The 22,608-nt window shown below is 41.8% G+C and overlaps 2 protein-coding genes across 4 annotated transcripts in view; one reads left to right on the top strand and one right to left on the bottom strand.

Annotated features, from left to right (window-relative positions):
- Positions 1-14,566, bottom strand: part of LOC310863175 (relaxin receptor 1-like) — a 121,898-nt gene extending 107,332 nt beyond the window's left edge. For all 3 annotated transcript variants that reach the window (XM_083771342.1, XM_083771343.1, XM_083771344.1), the window contains exons 1-2: positions 14,242-14,566; positions 54-193 (exon numbers count right to left, since the gene is read on the bottom strand). In XM_083771342.1, coding sequence (XP_083627468.1) covers positions 54-126 — 73 coding nt within the window. In that variant the 5' untranslated portion in view covers positions 127-193; positions 14,242-14,566. The remainder of the gene's footprint in view (positions 1-53; positions 194-14,241) is intronic.
- The window catches only part of LOC310863201 (uncharacterized protein), a 322,397-nt gene that overhangs the window by 259,816 nt on the left and 39,973 nt on the right, over positions 1-22,608 (top strand). The window lies entirely within an intron of this gene.

Raw genomic sequence — 22,608 nt, 5'->3', positions numbered from 1 at the left:
AAACGAAAGCAAAACAAAACACTGTACAGTGAGTTTCTCAACAATACTCTTACCTGGGATGAAGTTGATTAGGAAAAGGACGACTGATTTCTCCAGCCTGGTGCTCAAACTTTTTTCGGCACTCATGGTCCGTTCCCACGGTCCAATTGTGCCAAACAAGCTGCTGGTTCTGGTTAGATATTCTTTGCAGAACCTGTCAGTAGACAACAGAACAACCACAAGAGGGGAAGATGATTCAGTCCGCCATCAGATCATCATTCCATTCTAGACGGGAACCCCTTTCCTTTTTGTGTTTTAAGCATTATGTTATACTTTAGCTATTGAAAAATAGCAGATCAAGGTTCCTTTATTTTTGTCTCCCGAAGGACAAATTTGTCTTGGACCCGCCCTGCAGCATACAGATACAGGTACACAGTGACTCGTACAACATTTAAATACACACACACACACCAACATACCTAGTGCAAAAGAGGGGAAGAACATAATCACCTCAAAACCTAGCTCATAGCGCTACGAGCTTGTAGATCTGCTATTTTTGAAAAACCATGAAAATGTGGCAGAACTTTGAATATATATTCTTTCACAGTGAACGTTTTTAACTAAAATCTTTGCTTCTTGGGGGGGTCCCTGGAACAACATATTTTCAGATTTGGGTCCGCAGCCAAAATACAGATAATTCTGGGGGTTCTTGACATGAAAAAGGTTGAGCACCACTGACGTTTTTCCAGACATTTTTAGAATCTGGTCTCAATGGGTTAAGAAGATTTGCCAGTCATCCATGACTGAATTGCACACATTCCTGTTCCACCCATTCCACAGAATGTTCCAGAATGTTTTCGGCTAGTATGATTATGCCCATTATTTGGACGCTGCTGCTGTTTGCAATGGTGTGGGTTGACCTGTTCATAGAGGGCTGGGGTTGACACTAAGGTCTCAGAGGCACTTGCCAGTCGGGGAAGTACAGGTCATGTTCTACTTGCCCTCAGGTCATGGCCACTTTCCCCCTAAAAATATCGTAAAATCTTAATTTCTGTTCACTTTAACGAATACAGTAAACAATCAAGTCATGTCAATACTAGCATTTTATTATTATTTAATAGGAATGTGAGACGTAGCTCTCTTCATAGTTATGTTATGTTATGTTCTCCAAAACATATATAGGTATCACACATCTCCAGATGAAGACCCTGGCCTACACTGATCCCTGATTTATTTTCTCACCTTCATAGCCTATTTGGCAATGTAATGTAACTGTTGCACAGCCTACTCACTTGTAATCAGTAGTGGAAACATTACACACACACACACACACACACACACACACACACACACACACACACACACACACACACACACACACACACACACACACACACACACAAGAGCAGTATTTAACCTCAACTCACTAGCCTCAGAGACTGCAGGCGTTTTGTTTTCAAAAGAAAAGCCCCCCTCCCCCTCCCTCGCCCTCTCCCTCCCTCCATCCCCTGAACATGTGTATAATCTCTCACACATACACGCTCTTCCTTCAATTGGTGAAACAATAGGGCAGCCTCCTTCCATTTCCAGCAGTAGATTTTTGAGTGTTGCAACCGCTCCCTTACGGAGCTATGTGTGTGGGTGGCTGGATGCGTCTGAGCACGAAAACAGCATGGTTGTTTTTCACCACCTGTGCGCAACCTAACACACACACAAACACACACGAACTGTATATATGGGTGATTTCGGGTGTGCCAGTACAGTACAGTTCAGTACAGTACAGTAGAGGGACCCCCACACAGTAAGTGTCATTTCTCAACCGTTTGACGCGTGGCAGCTCGCCGGAATCGGGCCAGCAGCCTGGGTGCATTCCTGTGGGTCTGGACCATCTTAATGATGGTGTTTAATTGTGCCGAGCAGGGAGAAAAATGTAACAGAGCCGAACGGCAAGATAAAATATTATATGCACACTTGTATTCTCATTCGATAATAAAGATTGGTTCAATCTATTGAGTTATCTGACTGAAATGTGCATAATGCTTTTCATGTAAGTCTGTTGCTGCGGTTGCTGTCCATGGTTCTGAAGTGTCTGTTACTGTTGGTTGCTGGGCTGTCGTGATGTGTATAGCCTAGGTGAGTACAGGCTTTAGTTCCGACATACTATTGGTCCGACTGTCGGCTAAACTAGCATCTTTTAATTTTTGAGCTGGAATTGGCATTATGTTATGTTTTGCCACTGCCGAGTGGAGACGTTTTAAGCCTACAGTATATACAAAAAAGTTACTGTTCAGGAAATGGAAAAAATAACTGGTGTTAGAATTAATCCAATCATTCCAATGTCATTATTTTTGAAGGGAAAAAAGAAGACACAGGTTGCTTCTTTTCTCCAGTTTGATCTTAACCTATTCCAACAACTCTACACTCAAATCCGGATGAAACGTCATGTTACATAACATTTTTGATATATAGGCCATACAGTATTTGTAATAAGCAAATCAGAGTGCTCTAGATGGATTTTTTTTAAATAATTTCTTATCCCACGATTTTGTAACCCAGTTTTCTTTTCACCCAGTGCCAATTATCTAATGTAATCCTGGGCGCTACACTTCCTCTGCCAACCTGGGGGGGCAGCGGACTGACCTCATGCCTCCTTCTATGCATGAGGAGTCCAAGCTGCTTCTTTTCACCTGACAGAGGGGAATTTCCCCGGGCGGACGTAGCGCGTGAAAGGGACACGTTATTCCGACCAGTTCCTTTCCCCTCCATCAGGCGCCCCGGCTGGCCAGGGGGAGGTAAGTTTTAGAGACCAGGATTACGGCATGTTTTTGTGATTTTGCTCTAGATGGATTTAATAACAAATATGAGCATTCCAATGTGTTTCTAATGCTCAAAAAGCACAAAATAGACACCAAGTTTGCAAAGTAAAACAAATATCTTAGCCATGTTGTAGACTAAATATACGATGTGTTCTTTGGTCAAGGATAAATGAATAATCCCATTGGCACAGCAGCAGGAAAACTAAGGCAATTACAGTTGCAATCCATTTAGTTGAATGGCATGTGGCATGAATACATAAAAAAAAAGAAAAAAAAAAAAAAAAAAGGTTTTGGCTGCATGGCCTTCGTCAGGGGGTGAACTATTTTCTCAGTCAGTAAAATACGTTTATAAATCACTCCTGCTACCCCCAAATGCACCCTGTGAATCATAACAGTGAGCATTTAACCCATTTAGGCCTAAGGCCGATTCTAAAAATGCCTCTAAATCCTGACCTAAGGTTTCTGAAAGAATTCAAATATTTATATAGCAGCATCAAAAAAATTACATTTTTGAATACTGTACATACTGTACAGAACCCAAATATGGGTTCCCGGCCTGAGGGGGTAAGATACAAATACCCGCCCAGACAGCATCTAGGGAGCTCTCCATGGTTTTGACCAGATGGGCATACTTCTGTCTCATTTCTGACTTCAACATGGCTCTCGTTTAGAATATTAATGCTTCTAGAGACTTTATCGTAATCATCGCGAGGTAAGCAAGCAACATTATGCATCCCGGTTGTTGTACGGAACGGAAGGGGGGGGGGGGGGGGGCTTTCAGAGTAAGAGCTGGCATATCTGCCCGGCACGCCGAGCTCTTATTTTGAAAGAAATCCTGGCACTCATTGTGTTATAGAGCTGGAGAGACAGGGAGACTCATGTTACTGAACAAACACTCTAGTCCAGGGGTTCTCAACCCATGGGTCACGACCCCTCGGGGGGGAGGGGTCACCAAATCTTTTGGGGGGTCCCCAAATTAGAAGAAAAGGGGGGGGGGGGGGGGGGTTGCAACTGAATGGCTGGAAAATGGAATAGTGATATAGTGCACATAGTACATGCATACACTTTCCTTAATGATTATATCTGGTTTCAGTATTCATTTATGATATATTTTCTCTATTATTAAGGTTATTTTTGCAGTCAGTTTGTATTGGGGGGGGGGGGAGCGTGGGTCAAAGGCCAAAGCATTTCCGGGGGTCCCCAGCCAAAAACATTGAGAACCCCTGCTCTATACAGCAATGATTACTATCACAATATAGTGATTTAACCTTTTAACAAAATGCTTTGTTTTAACCCACAAATATTACTTAAATTATTACTTTTTAAGTAATATTACTTAAATTGTCACATCACTGTCATCTGCCCCAAAATCATGTGAGAACCATCAAGTGAATAATTGCCTTTGAAACAACTTATTTTACAAATCGCAATGAAATATAATACCAGTGCGTTGCTGTATTGAGATTTAGACATTTTGATTTTCCCCAAATGATTTCAGATATTTTTCTGGGATTTCTAGAAAATATATGTATTATGTTAAAGAAACAGATCTACAAGCTCACAACCCGTCACAACGTGATTTATAGAAAAATCACTAGTCCTACTGGGTTTGTTTACTCACTTTGACAGCAGTCAATGATATGTTAGCCTGGAACTCACCTATGCTTTCTATGGCATAGGCAGCTCCCGGCAGGATCCGCCGGGAGAAACTATGCGCAGCTGCGCGACATGAGATTAATTACTTAGACTCTTAGAGCGACAGAGAGAGAGAGAGAGAGGAGTGTGTGTGTGTGTGTGTGTGTGTGTGTGTGTGTGTGTGTGTGTGTGTGTGTGTGTGTGTGTGTGTGTGTGTGTGTGTGTGTGTGTGTGTGTGTGTGTGTACATGTGTGCGTGTCAATTTAACAAAGGTGCAGATCAGAAATCAGCAGAGAGTGAGCGATGTTTGCGCTACTCGAATTGAAGTGGACTCGGACCCAGACTTTTTTTTTCTCTCCCTGGAAATAATAACGTCTGGGTTTCCGAGGCTAATGATTATGTTAACTGCAACACAACTGGGAAGTGAACTGATCCACAAAGTCAAGAACACATGCTCAAGTGGACAGCCGGGTTTGTGTTTTGCTCATTCCAACCATAAAGATTCATAGAGAGATCAAATGGAAACAGATTGGCAATTTGGCATATCAAAACAACTCTCATATATCAAAACAACTCTCATATAAGACCAAAGAGGAGGTTAGATTAACAGATTTGGGCTTGGCTTTAAAAATAGTAAAGTAAAAATAACAAGATACCTTGGTGTGCCTTTGGGCCTAGGCCCTAGGGCGGCTATACGTTTCATCTCTAAGTCTTCTTCAGCCCTTCTAAATAATCTGATTTATCTTTCTGTGTTGGACTGGAACCATGGCACTTCTAACCACCTTCTGTCTGCACTGGCTTGTACTCCAAGTTCCTGAGCTAAGACATAGTTACTTTTGTGCCCCAAAATAAATAGAAAAAATATTTTTGAAACAGACATGTGGTTATAAGATTTGGGATCCTTTCGAATTTTAACGATTCCAGTTAGTTCCTGAACGATTCCCTCTTAGCGGTCCGCTTTAAACGGTTCCCTTTAACGATTCCTATATTTCACTAAATCTAGATTGGCCTTACTTATAATTTTTTATAAATAAATCATACACACACACACACACACACACACACACACACACACACACACACACACACACACACACACACACACACACACACACACACACACACACACACACACACACACACACACACACACACACACACACACACACACACACACACACACACTTGCTCTCTCGGTTCTGGAAACCGTTCCAAATGTGATGGAAACGAAACCAATTATGTTCCTCAATGTTGATCCTATCGGTTAAGGTGCATTCCATATAGGCTCTAATGCAGCCTGACATGGAGTTCCATTCCCAAGCCCGACGACCTTTGCTGCATCTCCCCGTTTCACGTCTATCTCAACTGTCGATCCAAATAAAGGCACTAAAGCCGCATTTTCTTTAAACTTATGGTATTGTCAGGAGACTGCAGTGGTTGCTGTGTCATTCACTGTACTGATCCCCGTTGCCACTCTTGGCATTATAGAGTGTAAAAATGTGTACGTCACCAAGAGGGATTTCACTTCCGCATTTCATAGTCGCGGTAGGCATTGAATTGGTCTTGATTAAGAATTAAGAACATACTGGTATAGTCCCCACATGAATCTCAGGATTTCTCGACCATCCGCGGAAAGGAATAGTCGGACGCGTCCCAGTTTTTCCTCCCAGAATACCAGTACCAGTAGGCTAGGTAGTAATGTTCTTGCATTTATGGTGAGGTGTCTGAGGAGTGAGGACACTTTCTTCACAGGGCTGGGGGACTACAGTTAGTGTGGCACATAAGGTCCGTCCTAATATCTGGACGTGAAACTGAATCCTTGTAAATGGTTTCTACTGAATCTGTGCTGAAGCAGAAATAAATATTACACCCACATTAGGTATCCTCTAAAGTCTAAACTGCAGTTACTGTGGGCAGGGTTTGAATGACAATAACCTTTGCAACCAAAACAAATACTTAAAACATGAATAATAATAATTATTATAATTATAACAATTATTATTTTACCCCCAAAATCCCCATTATTGGAATATTTTGATTATTATGACCCATCCATAATTACAATTAATTGTATCTATTTCATAAAAGTTTTTACTTGATTATTTAAACAAAATAAAAACATTGCTTGATAACTGGTCATTTTAGGTTAAATTAGTTCATCTCTGCTGAATATTATCTAAGCTGCGGAATCAAGGATTGTTCTCCACGGAATTAGGAATGTTCTCCGCGGAATCAAGACTTTCTCAGCGGATTCCTGTGGGGACTGATTATAACATTCAAAGCGGGTGCCACAGCTGGAGAATCAGCCTCCAATACGGCCAATTTACAGTAGGAGATTCATCATTAATCTTCATTAATTAGGTTGAATTAGTCAAGCCTGACCTTGGAAAGAGTTAATTTAGCTGCTGCTTTCTCCACTATGGTGCTTTCGCTCAAGTTGGGAGCCTTCATTTATGAGCAGATAACGATCTGTTTATCTGTAATTGGCAGCAGGCAACCGTGCAATTGAAGGAAGCTCAATGGAGGTGATTTACAGTAATGTGCACTATGCAGATATGAGAAGAAGCAGCTTGGTGGAAAGAAATTTGTATAAATTTGAGCCTGTACTATTTCCACATATTTTGAATGTTTAATCTCACAAAAACACACCAAAAGAAATCACACCTGTGTGAACTGAGTGGTGCAACTCCGTGTGGGGGTCCCCGGAGGGTCCCCGCCTCAACAGAACTTCCAGGCCCACAGGAACGTGCCCAGGGTGCCAGCCCAGTTCCGGCGAGCCGCCCCGTGTCCGAAACGGTTGATAAAAGACAGAGTTACTGTGTGGGGGAATTAGCAGACCTCTCTCTCTCGCTCTCTCTGTAATTAGCAGGCAACAGTGCAACACTATATCTCTCTCTTTGTTTCTAGCACACCAGCGCCACTTTTGCCCCTACTGGTACTCTAAACATAGGGACAAGTACGTGGACATAGGGACATTGCTGTTCCTTGGAGTGGTTGCACCACTCAAAAACGAAGGCTTTTGAATAATCTAAAATAGCAAAACCCACTTTAAAAACCAATTAAAATCAACTGACATTTCACTAAACATAATGTTTTCCCTAAATCCAGTTTTAGAATCTGACTTTTTAATTCACAACATATTCCCCCACTTCTACTGGGATTTATGGGGCGAATTAATGAGTGTTTGGAACAGACCCATCTCTTTCCGTCATAGTGACATCCCTCTGCATCAGATCATGTGTCTCTATCCAAATCAGGTTTTCTAATAGCCTCTTCTGTTTTTTTGTTTTTTTCTAATCAGATAAAATCAAAACAAAATCAGAACTTATGAAAATTGCAAAACTATAATAACCTGCGTCATCCAGTTATTGGACTTCCTTGTTGCACCGCGTGGCCGTACCAAAAAAGCATAAATAAGCTGATGTAAGGAGACCACAAACTTAGAAATAGATGGAGAGAGCATGAGTGTGTAGAGAACAGAGATGAAAGACCTCTGCAGGTTCTTCCGCTGTATGACCCAGGCATCCACAAAATGCCAATGAGGCATCTCAAAGTTCATCTGTGATTTAAAACATCATGACAAAAGTTATTGATGTGAAAGATGGTATAAGAGCTTAAAGGGACACTGGACACACAACAAAAATACAAACATATCCGTAGCTGGCATATAACGTCCCATATGGGAGGGTACGGATATTGACGTATTCTTTGCCAATGTAGTTGGCAAAGAATGAAACACCATGGTTAATCCGGGCCTGCATTTAAAGTACCACTTACCCATTTTCAATCTATCTTCATATGGGTTCATATCGATATCCTCACTATTGCTCTTTATAAGATGGCACCATTTCTGTCTACTCGGTCTGCGTCACAGAGGAGGGCTGTGGACAGTTCAGAAAGCTGTCTACCAGTTACAGACATGGCAAGTGAAATAATAATTTTTGTGCTTTGTGCTATTTTGCTTCAAAATGTGTCATTTTGCATGAAAATTCAAAATTGTCTATTTTATAGGGGTGTGCGTGGATATTCAGATAAACTGTTAAACGGGGCTGCCCTATAATGGTTTTTAAAATAAAATGTTGTTTCAGAAAATATAATTGCAGCCTGGGCCATGGCTCAATGGTCCTGCAGGCACCTTGGCTGGTAATCCAGTGTGCCGCGGGTTCGACTCCCGATGTGTGCCGCGGGTTCGACTCCCGATCCCGACGGCCTTTACTGCATGTCTTCCCCCCATCTTTCTCCCCATTTCCTGTCAGCCTACTGTCTGTCCCTCCATAAAAAATTTAAAATAAAGGCGAAAGCGACAAAAACAAACATTTAGAAAATATAATTGTTGGGGAAACTTCTGAGAGAAAACTCAAAATTGGTCTGGAAGACTGCTTGGACAATAGACATGTGAGTGATAAGGGATTTATTGCTCAGCATTAGCATGTATATGGGCTTTGTAGGCTATATGTCCCTTCACCATGACTCATATGCTCCAAACGAGTTTGACCAGATGAAGAGCCTTGGCTCGAAACGTCGTCAATACATTTATCTTTTGGAGCATATGAATGTGTGGGTTCCCTTCTCTTTTCCTATGTCACTTTTTGAACCCAGCACCTCCACTAATTGATGTGCGTATTTTACTATAGTTCCTTCACCATGACTAAAATAAGGATTGTTTGGAGTCCTGTGATTAGACAAACAGGCCCGTTTCCAGACAGTCCCTGATTTCTAAATCCATAACCCCTTACAGTATGTTTTAACAGCGGACGACAGCCAAACGAATTTTCCGAAAGTGCATTATTTGTCTATGGGACCCGGCGACTACCGGCGATAGCAGGCGAATGGCCGATAGTCAAAAAGTGGGCGGAGGAGCGTTGCCCGAAAAGATAAAAATGATTAATCTTTTCGGGCGATACCGGGCGATTAGGCGATGTATCGGCTGATGCTTCTTTTAACCTGTGATAACAAAAATAAACGACAAATATTATACACAGGGACCTTTAAAGCCGAACTGCTCGATAAGAATAGCTCAGTTGTATGCCTGCAGGCATGCGTGATGTGCCTCGCTCTCTCCTGATCTTGGAGAGAGAACTGTATACAGTACATTACTCCATTTCTAGTTTTGATTTACTATAGTTGTTTTGTACTTTACTATTGGCAGCAGGGCCACTTGAGGCATTTTAATTACCTGGGCATTGGCAATCATGAATGATATGAAAGAAAAACAATACTTTTAGTTACTCCACTGCACCCTCTACCGATATTGCCAAGAGAAAACCCACATAGAGAATATTTTTCTGGCCAAAAAGTACCTTTTATACGTGTGGTGGGGGGCTCAGAGTGCTCGCCTTTGTATTGGTGAGAAGCAAAAACGTTATTTTTATTTACGCTAAAGACGAGAGGCTGGTTTGCATTTATGCGAGCCCCGGAAGTCATCGGTAACATAGCTCTAAATGTAACGGCATTGCAACGCATTAGAGCTATGGACCAGAGCTACGCTTTTCCCACATTCTGTGAATAGACATACACAGTTATTATTATTTTTAATTATTAATATTATTAACTATAATAACCTTAAGATGCAGTGAAACTGAGCTATACTTTAACTACCTGCCAACTGTACCGAGACATAGCCTACTTCTCACACATTATCTCACACATTACAAACATGCAAAGTAGAGTTTTAAAACATGAGTTATGACCAATAACTATAAAACTCCCTTATCTATATGCTGTTGGGTGAAGTACAGCCAACGTACAGCAACATTTGAAGATGTTGTATTTGTGGCAGGAAAATAATGTAAATGGTGCTTTTTATAGATTTAAATTAATTTATATAGCACTTTTATCCAAAGCGCTTTGTAGATTGTTCATTACACACACACACACACACACACACACACACACACACACACACACACACACACACACACACACACACACACACACACACACACACACACACACACACACACACACACACACACACACACACACACACACTCTCTCTCTCTCTAATGGCCATTCTACCCCTGAGGCACTGCCTTCTGCCGTCCAATGTAAAACAACCACGTTAAACTACCAATCATTTGTATTTCTGCACAATCTGCACCACCAGCTTCTTCCTTTATTTTATTGTGCTTGTCCACAATAAAGTAGGCTATTAATCAAAAGACATTGACAACATGGGTCGAAGTGGATCTTTTGCACAGGAAACCTAACTTGATTGGATCCCATGCAGCTATATGGCAGCTGTTCTCAGCGGATAACCAAACCAATTGTGCATTTTATGACTAAAGCATGAAACTTTCAGAAAATCATCTACACACCCCAAGGTTTTATTTCAGATGTGGAACCACTTTCTGACTGACCTCTGGTGACCTTGAGGAGTCATTGAACTCAGAATTGCATTTTTGCACGTTTTGCTCCATTATTTTCCACTATAATAATGTATTATGTTTGTTAAATGGAAGTTTTGTTCTAATGAATGACAACTTAAACCCCAATAGTCTACGGAAATGGTGAATCATGTCAACTTTTATGATATAAATGTTATGACATTGTTATAACATTAAAAACATCTAGGAGAGAGAGAGTGCGGAGAGAGAGAGTTATTGTAAGCTCATATATGGAAGGTATTGTGCATGTTATGACACTTTCTACAGTGTTTCTAAATACCATGAAGTTTGTTTTTAGACGTGGAAACACTTCTGAATTTACATCTGGAAATTGTCAGAGGCTGTACACATTTCGGGCTGTCAAACCATGCTGTAAAACGCCATAGGGCCCATAAACCCAGAAATGTTGTTTCCTTTAAACTTTTATGATTAAAATGTCATCTATAGGCTAGCAGATGATGATTGTTTGCTAAAAGTTATATGTTGGACAATTTGAGTAATTAGCATAATGAGCAAATAAATTGCTTAATGAGCAAATTAACTGGAAATGGCTATCATTTTGCATCCATTTAACTTCGAAAGGTGACTTAAGAGTCAAAGTCTATGTTTGTGATATCCAGAAATTCATCTGTTATGGTGAAGTCATACACCCTTTCTTCATTAGCATAATTGGCATACATTATGTAAAACATAGGTACAAATTAGGAATTAGCTATACAGTGTTATTGCTTTTAGTCAACATATCAAGGATGTTTTAGAGTCTACATCTATATTATGTTAGATAAATTAATCTCTTGCCATAACTAAATTATGAAATTGTTCCTCATTCGCATAATTTGCATAAAGTATATAATAATTCGTCTTTCGGCCTATTTTATGACATGTCTAATCCAGTGGAGGGACGGGGCAGCAGTGGCTCATGAGGTAGATCGGACGTCTTGGAATCTGAAAGCACGGCATGATGCACACTCTGATGTCATGCATTGGCTGCATTGGAACACTGATGAACATGTCTGTGATAAAAGCAGGCATCGAGTGTTATCAGATGCTTGTGCTTGTCGTCCTTCCTGTTAGGATGTGAATGTGATACTGTCTCCTTACTCTCCTACCCTGTGAGAAAGTACCATGCCTAGTCTCTCAATACAGTTCCTGTTGGAACTTCTACAACCCATTCACAAGAAGGATGGCCATAGCTGAATGAGCCACCTGGGAAACAGAAGGTCCCAGGTTCAATTCCAGGCCCCGGCAATGTGTCGAGGTATACATAAGCAAGAGTGAAGAGAAGAGCACACAGGAGAAGAGCACACAGGTTTGCTCCAAAGGTGTTTTAGTTTATTCAAAACACCATGAATAAGACACAACGTTTCGGCCGTGAACGGCCTTCATCAGGTGATCACCTGATGAAGGCTGTGAACGGCCTTCATCAGTCTTATTCATGGTGTTTTGAATAAAAGAAAACACCTTTGGAGCAAACCTGTGTGCGGACTCTCTTCTCTTCACTGTACTTACCTTAGTCCAGCACCAGACAGAACTGGATGTGTGCGAGCCACCTGCCTTATATAAGCAAGACCCTTAATACCCAACTACCCCCTGCCCTCAAAGGTCTGGCGGCCTTGAGCAGCAATAACCTAATTGAAGCTGAAAACAGAATTTTCCAATATGATTAATATAAGGTCTAATACACAAAGATGAAGACAAAGAAGATGTAGAGGCTGAAGGGAATGAGGAGAGAGATGATGAAGATAGTGGTAAAAGACCATTGAGTGTGAGGTTGTGGTTCTAAGTGAACTCACTAGTGCTCATTATGGTAAAATTTTTGTCCACTCAGTCTGTGTCTCATGCAGAGTAAGGCTGTGGGCAGTTCAGAGACTTGCCTACTGGTGACATTGTCGGTAGGCAGGTTTGTTCATTTTGAACATTTAAATGTTTTAATTTGATTTTGTATTAATGTGAGAACAATGACTTCTATATAGCTAACTTTCCCAAAATATAAAGTCTTAAGAGTATTCAACAGTTACTTCCCCCAAAACATATGAACCCTGCTCGCCATATACTGCCCCAAAACCAAAATCATGAGATGAATAAGGCGTACAGTAGCATTGGCAGCCATTTTCGGGTTCCATCATTCCAGACCCCATTGTTTTTTTCCCATAGAGATTTCTATTATATGAAAAATGAATAAGCCTATAGAATCAAGCCATGCAGGACCCTACTGAATCATGATGATAAAACATTTGATTCTGTGATTTATTTTTAAATATTTAATTATATAATATACAATAGCTTTTGTTTTGAGATATTTGTTTTTCACATAATTTATGGTCATTAATTACCAGGATCCTGGATGGCTTGATTACATAGGCTTAGAATGATTGATATATATTGTTCTGGATGGATGGAACCGGAAAATGAATGGGGTCTGGATGGATGGAACCGGAAAATGAATGGGGTCTGGATGGATGGAACCAGAAAAAGAATGGAGTCTGGATGGATAGAACCAGAAAAAGAATGGATTCTGGATGGATGGAACCAGAAAATGGCCACCACTGCTATGCCCTATAGCACCTTTGAATATACTGTAACGATATTCATTGGATATAAAAAACCAAACAAACTCATCAACAAAGTCTCTCTATATTTTTTTTCTTCCATAACTTCATTAAAAAAAATTAAGACCAATACAATAATGTTAAAATAACGACAACTATCTGTTCTGTGGTTCTTGTCATTTTTTACTCTTCGCTGCCACAAGCTCCTGTGCAGCTTTCTTGGCTTTGACCATCTCCACCAATGCCTTCATACAGTCCTTTTTGTAGCTGTATGAAGAGCTGCATCTTTATTTTATTTTGCTAGCACTGTAGAAAGTGTCATGCTTTAGTCGTAAAATGCACAATACCTTCCATGAGCTTAACCGCTCTCCTAGATGTTTACAATGTCATAACATTTATATCATAAAAGTTGACATGATTCACCATGCATCTCTGTAGACTATTGGGATTTAAGTTGTCATTCATTAGAACAAAACTTCCATTTAACAAACAAATAATTATTATAGTGGAAAATAATGGAGCAAAACGTGCAAAAATGCAATTCTGAGGTCAATGACCCCTCAAGGTCACCAGAGGTCAGTCAGAAAGTGGTTCCACGTCTGAAATCAAACCTTGGGGTGTGTAGATGATATTCTGAAAGTTTCATGCTTTAGTCATAAAATTCACAACCTTGGCTTCCATGTAGCTTAACCGCCGTACTACTGTCGCAATGCAACACTAATTCACTAAATTACAAGGCAATAGGATTTATCTACGCCCATTAGTGCAGTAAATAAAACAATATACAAGCTTACGTAGGCTATAAAGTAGGCTTATAAAGGGATATGAATTCGCCAAAAGTATGCCATAACGTGTATAAAAGATGTGGTAATTTACCTGGGATGAAGTTAATCATGAAAAGTGTGACCAATTTATCCAGCCTGGTGCGCAAAACTTTCCCACCGGCACTCATGGTCCGTTCCAGTACGGTGTTTGTGCCCCGAACAAGCTAGCGTCGGTTCTCGGTTATATATTCCTCGCAGAGCAGAGCCTGTAAGTCATGAAGACAGACACTAAACAACAACCAGGACAGCCAGTCACAGCCAGTTCGCCGTCAGTCAGAACTCAGGTGTCAGAAGCTGCAAATTAACACTCGAATGAAGGAAAAACGAACAGGTTCGTAAAGACAGCCTCGACTGTCCTCTGCTGTCGCTGCTCCCTATTGTTTTGCCCCGACGAAAATGAAAGCCTGGGTATCGAGGCTACTGTTCCCCCACTCAAACTATATAACCAGCAGAAGCTCTCGCTCGCTCTCTCTCTCTCTCTCTCTCTCTCTCTCTCTCTCTCTCTCTCTCTCTCCCTCTCCCTCCCTCCCCCCCTCTCTCTCTCTCTCTCTCCCTCCCTTCCTCTCTCTCTCTCTGAGAGAGACTCAAATGAGAGATATATGGAGCAGTGTTTGTTTTGGCATGCTTTTGCAAATTGCTCGCAATAAATTAGTATGATTAATTCCATAATTGTAAAATCCAGGAGGAATGACTAATTAATGCTTCAATATAGCATGCATTAAAATGGCAATGGTAACAACTGAGGAGGTACTTAAAAAACTGAGTGCTCTCCAACCCCACAAGGCCACTGGCCATGACAATATTCCCTCCAAATTTCTCAGAGACTCAGCCATTTCCATAGCTCCCGTCATCACCCACATAGTAAACCTCTCCATCAAACAGGGACAGGTCCCCCAAGATTTTAAACTGGCCAAAGTAACCCCCCTGTACAAAAAAGGGAGTAAATTAGAACCCGGCAACTACCACCTTATTTCTATTCTAAGCTCCATCTCAAAAGTGATGGAAAAAATAGTCTATGAACAGGTTGAAAAGTATCTTGCCACTAATAAATTGCTGTACGAGTTCCAATCTGGTTTCAGAACATCCCACTCCACTGACACATGCCTCCTCTATTTGAGCGACCACATCAAACACGAGGTGGACGCTGGAAAATACTGCGGCATGGTCATGCTGGACCTCCAAAAGGCTTTTGACACCGTGAACCACTCCATACTGGTTAACAAGCTTAAAGCTATATATTTGCCATTGAAAATGAAAGGAGAAATTAGGTCAAATGTCCGCCAAATGTGACGTGAATTTAACCAAACAAACACATAAATTCAGTTCATGTGCACCCTAGGAAGACTTACTTCATTGCGCAACAGTATTGCACACAGAGAACAACTTATATACACGCTCACATCGCGTCGCGGATGCTATGCATCGATGCGACTGTTAAAGGCATAGACATATAAAGGTAGACGCCTCTTGGGCTGGGGCGTGTGTTCTCGAGAGGGGGCAACATTTTCCCGAGATTCCATGCGAAGCATAAAGCGGAAGCAGGAGCGGAAGCCGCATGAGTAACAGAAGTCTCGGAAAAGACGCACTGTGATTGTCCAGTAGTCACTTGAGTGGCAGCGAGAGACGCGGAGGAGTCGAATGAGTAGCCTCGGTACCAGTCTTTCATTTTTGTTGGTGCAAAAATTGAAAGCCTGGAGGAACGCATTGGCCGCTCTGGTCTAAAAGTGGGAGTCAACCCTTCCGGGTGGGCGTCGCTCCAAATGATGTGACGTAGCGCTGCACTAGGAGGGGCCGGGGGTGACGGACAGATCGATGAGATCCAATCAGGGCGTGCGCAAATCTGAGCCGCGACCCGCCCCTCTAGACCAGAAACCTAACACGTTAGCTCAGGCTATCGAATGAGTGACTTCACTTGGGCAGCGACGCAGCGTTCCTTCAGCACTTCCTGTGCACTTCTCCCCCTTTTGCACACACATCGCTCCAACGACCTGCAGCGGCCAGTGAGGCATCTATTTATTTAAATATCTATGATTAGAGGTCTGCTAGTCTCTGCGCACGCGACACCTGTGTGGGACGGAGCATAAATTAGGCTTGATGGGCTGCAGCTGCGCGTGCATGAACAGGCTCTGCTGCCATTATCATGAGTGCTCCCTGCATTCTTATGACAGCGACAGAAGGTGTGGTTTGAATGGGTGTTTTGAATTGCTATTATTGTTCACACAACAGAAACCAAGGATTATTATATTTCAAGGGCGAGAGATCACAATAAAAATCAGATATAATGGATGTGCGCATGCTGGTGCTCATCAGTGAGAGAGTCTGTTAAGGCGTCTATTGGTTACTTTTTCTCACTTGTAAACAAACAGTAGCGCTGCGCAAGTGCACTGGCCAATCACAGTGCATTCTTACTCAAACGCGAAGAGGATTCCATGCTAGAGAATACAGGCTTTCATTTCAGACTGAAACTTAAAAGTAAAATGAATAAAAAAAGCCATTGCAGTCTGACTTTAAGTGGTTATGTTTTGAAGAGTTTGAAGTAAAATGCTACAGGAAATTACCAGCAGACTCCAACTGTCAGACTCCAACTGTCCAAACTGTACCTGTAGGCCTACTGTTAACAGTAGGTATGCTGCCTAAGGGCCTTTATGGGGAAATCACCAAGACGGATAGCCTAGATAAAAGGTCAGAATTGATTAAAAGATATATAATCTCTGACCGTCTTGATCCAAGGCTATAGGTGCTTTTTATTTCCCTGCATTTGTCACAAATGTGCTTTTGAGATAGATTTGAAGTGAAGTGCTGAGGGTGTTGTTCATGGTTTTCAATGCGACTCAAGATTTAAGTTGAGTTAGGTAAGTAAAAGAAAAGATGCTTTCTCTCCAGCTATCCAAAGGGCAAAACCATTATTCCATTTCCAACCACTGTATATAGACTATATATATACAATGCGACTCAAGAAAGCTGGCATGGGCCCCAATGTTCTAAAAGCTTTTTACAGAGGCACCACAGAGAGCATCCTGACTGGCTGCTTCACTGCCTGGTATGGCAGCTACACCGACCTCAACCGCAAAGCAATGCAGATGGTTGTGTGGTGTGGACAGCCAAACGCATCAGCGGATGTGATCTCCCCCCTTTGAAGCCCTGTATGACAATCGCTGTGTGTCAGCAAAGCTTGTGGAATTATGAAGGATCCAATCTATCCCAATCTCCAGCAGGAATACGACTATGCAGTCCCAAAGCCACTGGTAATAAAGCTTCTTCCCACGTACAGTCAGGTCAGGTACGTACATTATTTTGGAAAAGATAATAAATGAAAACGGTGAATGAAAAAACACAGATCCTCACATATTAGGAGGGCAGTATCAGTCACCAGATACCAGACACCAGGTATTTGATGAATCTATCGTTAAAATGGAGTTTGAAGTTAAAAAGGGGGCGTGGCAGCTAAAATGAATTTCAAATATCAAATTACTGAATCAAGCAATTTAAAAACTGTCTGGGGTATTCACATAAGCCCGAGTAGACGATAACATTACCAAAAGTGAAATATATCCCTTTAATAAGAGCGTCTACTAAATGCCTAAATGTTACATGTAAAAGTCCTGCACAGCACAGTATTTGTACGTATAAGCACCAAAAGTAAAAGTAATAGTTAACGAACCATCCCGTGTTCTACATGCCGTGAACTAGCTAATGCCCTCTGGGAGATGGTTCACAGTCTCCAGTTGGAAATTAATCATATTTTGTAATTAATTTATCACTATGTTACAGCCCCGCCCTGGGGAACCGACTCCCCTCTCTATCCTCTCATGAGACTTGAGGGTGGGCTGAAGGCAAAATAAGGTACAAAATAAGCTATAACATTATCTAAGCCAAAACAATATAAATAAAGTAAAAGTATGCTCCTTGGAGTGCAGATCTCTGCCTGGCCAAGGTTTGGAGTTTGCAATCAACCAATGTGAATGGAATATGAAATATCAAACTGATACATCTTGACGTGACTCCAAATAAAATGTGTATCGAAAACGCTAAATGGTGGAAAATCTTTTCTGGGGGAAATGGGCGTGAGATGGAGGTTCTTCCTTGGTAAACTGGAGTGTAGTTTGCAAAGATTCACACCTATCGGTAGAGCAAGATCAGATCCCCCTGTCTGGGGGTCTCACTGTGACAGGCCAGACCTACTGCTGTTGTAATACAGACACAGTAGATCAGTGGTTCTCAACCTGTGGGCTGGGGCCCACTGGTGGGCCAAGAGGAGATTGCAAGTAGGCCCCCAAACACTCATATTTTATTGATAACATAACATTCATTCATTTAAAAACAATCATGTAGAAAATATACAGGAACTCAAAAGTACTGCGTTAGTTCCATTGACACAAGCCGGAACACTGCAGACGCCTATAGATAGCATGATGTTATTAAGGCGGTGAAACCAGGGAGAGAATCAGCACCGCGCAGCCAGCACAGTGCATGATGGATACGACACAGACTGTCTGTCTGTAGCTTATCCAAACGTTGTTTTGTGGTCATTTATTTTTTGATAGAGACGGGATTTTAGTGTATTTCTTTTTTTAGTTTGTATTTCAAAATAAACAGGCTGACGTAACAGCACGCACGCAGTTTGTTTCTGAGTTGCCAATGAATATCAAACCCTCAGCAGAAAACATTTAACTGCTCAATATGTTTCAGTAAATTATAATTAATGAAAGGAAACATGCTGACACTTTGACATTTTCACCTGCAGCAGACACATAAAATACAGTGAGTCTTCAAGTTGCCACTGCCTACCTGTACAGTATGTGTGCAAAATAAAAATGAAGTAGGCCTACAGTATACATTTTCCTACCAAGCAACATGCATTAATCCTCATTGCACTACATGAGTCACAAAGAAAAGCATTGAATGGTGCAAAGCAACCATCAATAATTACAATGTGGTGAAACAAGAAATGTGTATAAATGTGTTATTTGTCGTCAAACTGATACAAATAGCATGAACCCATACAATGCAATTATTATGCATTATGCATTTCAACTCAAAACTTAAATTAGCCATTTTCACAGCCAATTAGTAAAAGAAAGAGGACAACTTACCCTCAGCAGAACAAAAACGAATTGCTAGGCAGCTAGGCCGAGACAAAGGCAGCTAGGCCAAGACAAAGGCAGCTAGGCCAAGACAAAGGCAGCTATAGGCCAAGACAAAGGCAGCTAGGCCAAGACAAAGGCAGCTAGGCCAAGACAAAGGCAGCTAGGCCAAGACAAAGGCAGCTAGGCCAAGACAAAGGCAGCTAGGCCAAGACAAAGGCAGCTAGGCCGAGACAAAGGCAGCTAGGCCGAGACAAAGGCAGCTAGGCCAAGACAAAGGCAGCTAGGCCAAGACAAAGGCAGCTAGGCCAAGACAAAGGCAGCTAGGCCAAGACAAAAAAAGTGCAATATATATTTGTGTGTATTATCCCCTATTAGTGACGCCATGTTGTTGGGCTTTGTTGGCATCATCATCGTGTCTTACTTTTGAGGGGCGCTAGCCCCTCCTATGCCCAGCTTTCCAGGTTTGTGTGAACACAAACATGATTGATTGATTATTTATTTAAGTGTCATGCTTCCGAAGAAGCCCAGCCCATATGGACTTACAGGACACTTTTTACAGTTTACATAAACAATTAAAATAAACCGACATGACTGTTTGCAAACAATGATCAAGTGAATACCAAACTGACACTCCAGATCCTTACAAGGCAGATGTCATAATATACACCATAAAATAAAATACACCATTAGCCTACTTGAAGAGCTGGGATTGTCTTCTATTCCAGGCTCTAGAAACAAACTGGGCTGTCCTAAATACTTCATAATTAAATAACCAGTCTAACTTCTGTCCATCATCTTCCCAAAATAGATCAGGATTTCTTTGTTGCATTGCCTCAAACAGTGGAACCCTCAAATCATCATACAGGCCACAGGCGACTGTGGCTCAGGAGGTAGAGCAGGTCGTCCAATGATCCATGGGTCAGCGGTTCGAATCCCGGCTCCTCCTGTCTACATGTCGAAGTGTCCTTGGGCAAGACTCTGAACCCCAAATTGCTCCCGATGTGCTGGTTGGTACCTTGCATGGCTTCCGCCGCAATCGGTGTATGAATGGGTGAATGTAATGCACAATCTATGTAAAGCGCCTTGGATAAAGGCGCTATATAAATTTACCATTTACAATAAAACAGAAAATGAAATTAATTTTCCACATCATTTAGGTCACATACATTACATAATTGTCTCCACCAGGCCGAAGGCATGGGGGGAGAGTATGTTTTGCACTCCGTCCGTCCGTCCGTCCGTCCGTGTGTGTGTGTGTGTGTCCGTGAGCAGCTAATCTCCGGCACCGTTAACCCGGTCGATGCCAAATTTTGCACACACACTCCCTGGATGCCAACGATGAACCTCTGCCCCAAAATTTCCAGAACGGCCTGTTATAGCGCCACCAGGAGGCCGCTTTGTGCAAAACAAGTTTTTGCACAGTACACCTACAGATTTTGTCCAAACATCGCGCAAATTGGTACACAGTCTCTCTAGAGCCATTCAACGAAACGGGTCTTTCAGATTTCTCAGACTCCATCCTGATTGGTTAAGATTGGCTTCCAAAGTTCACAGGAGTGCTCAGTTTCAAACAAAATGCTGCAAATCATGAACACATCGCATGATTTCCGTGAAATTGTGCACGCACATTCCCACTAGGCCGAGGAAGAAATGCCACATGAACAATTTCAACTCAGTTTACTTTTGTTGCCCTTTTATCCAACCACGGCACCAGATGAAGGCAAGCTGCAATGTCCTACATTCCTATCCTGGTGGAGACCTGTGCCCAGAAGGGCACTTTTTCTAGTTCTCTTCTGGCACCGCTGAAAATCGCCCTATACCTCAATAGCCAGAGGCAGGATACCAGTTCTGAGCTGGGCACACTAGGGGCTCCAATTTCGTCTCATCTTTCTAAATAAACTGTTTTGGGATTTAGCAGTGAGGAAGGGGTGTTCCCCCACTAAAGTTGGTACTATTTTGGTTACCTGTCTAAATCCCTAAACACCTCCGTTACCCGTTATATTATGCATAGGTGTGGTTTGGGCGTTACAATAATTAAACCAATCACCGTGCCACATATGCCATTGCCTTTAAGAGATCCCTTATCCATTGCCCGTGGAAGAGTGTTGCGTTGCTGCCCCCCTTTTTTTCTCCACCCTGCACAGAGCCAAGAACACTCGTCTTTTTCAAAGTACTATGTAAACTACGAAATTCGGGCTTTCATTTGGTACAGTATATAGATTGAGCGTGTAGGCCGTCCCTACGAAACGTTATCAAGCGGAAAGGAAAGGTCGGTCAATTGGATTAAACGCCATTTGCTGCGTTATGGGATGATGAAACTGAACGAACAAATGCGTGGAATCGCGCATAGTCTTTGAATATACAATTATAAACACAATGGACACAAGGAAGGCACTCACTTCTGCTGAGTATAGGAAAATTACAAAGAGATGCGTATAGGAGAATGAGAAGAGATGACGCAGCCTTACTCCAAGGACATCTGGCACACAGCCCCCGCCTCTACCAAACTAATTTGGCATACGGTTTACGGGTGCTTTGCTTTGCACTATCGCTTTCCCAAATGTGTTTGACCAAAATAAATTTAGGGGAAAGCGTGCCAGCACGCCCATGACCACACCGGGTGATGCTGGACGAAAATACCATTAAGGGACAGAGAAAGCTCCTAGTACAGCATCTTGCAATGTCTGGTCCACAAGATTCGATACACCACCAAGATACTTATGTACCTGTCTAAATACTTAATGTTAACGAAGTCCACACCCACAACACCAGAGGGAGTGCAACGAGTACAACCCAGATTTGGCACAAACAAGGGACTCAATTATTTTCACTCCTATGCCATCAGTCCATATCATACTGTCTGCACATTAGCACAACTATTGTCTGCATAATATCACCATCTACAACTGAAATATTAATATGAAAACAGTGCAATTCTAAGTCTCAGAGACTATTTCCTCTATTCACTGACTATCTCTCAGATTTATATTATCCATGTACTGTATAGCCAGGGACAACCTGAACTCAATGTGAATGTAGGTGGGGTGGGCTTTCCCCAAACATCACATATGATACATGTCCATGATTAGCTTATTCCCAGCACCCAATTGGCAATTTTATTTGTCAAAAATGGAACGCATATCCACAGAGGAAGAGTTCAAAACTTTGTTCATTATTCAATACTTTCAGTACCAATACACCCTTCTCACAAACTAAATCTATTACAATCAACAGAACTACGGCAAACAGACGACAAACGTGTAACATATTATAAATACCACTACATGAATAACAAAAAGGCATAATTCAGGTGATCTGGCTACAGAATCCCG

Source organism: Protomyctophum parallelum (genome assembly GCF_964188405.1).
Source record: "Protomyctophum parallelum genome assembly, chromosome: 1".
Taxonomy (NCBI): Eukaryota; Metazoa; Chordata; class Actinopteri; order Myctophiformes; family Myctophidae; genus Protomyctophum; species Protomyctophum parallelum.
The sequence above is the reverse complement of the archived record's forward strand: the minus strand, read 5'-3'. Positions and strand labels throughout refer to the sequence as shown.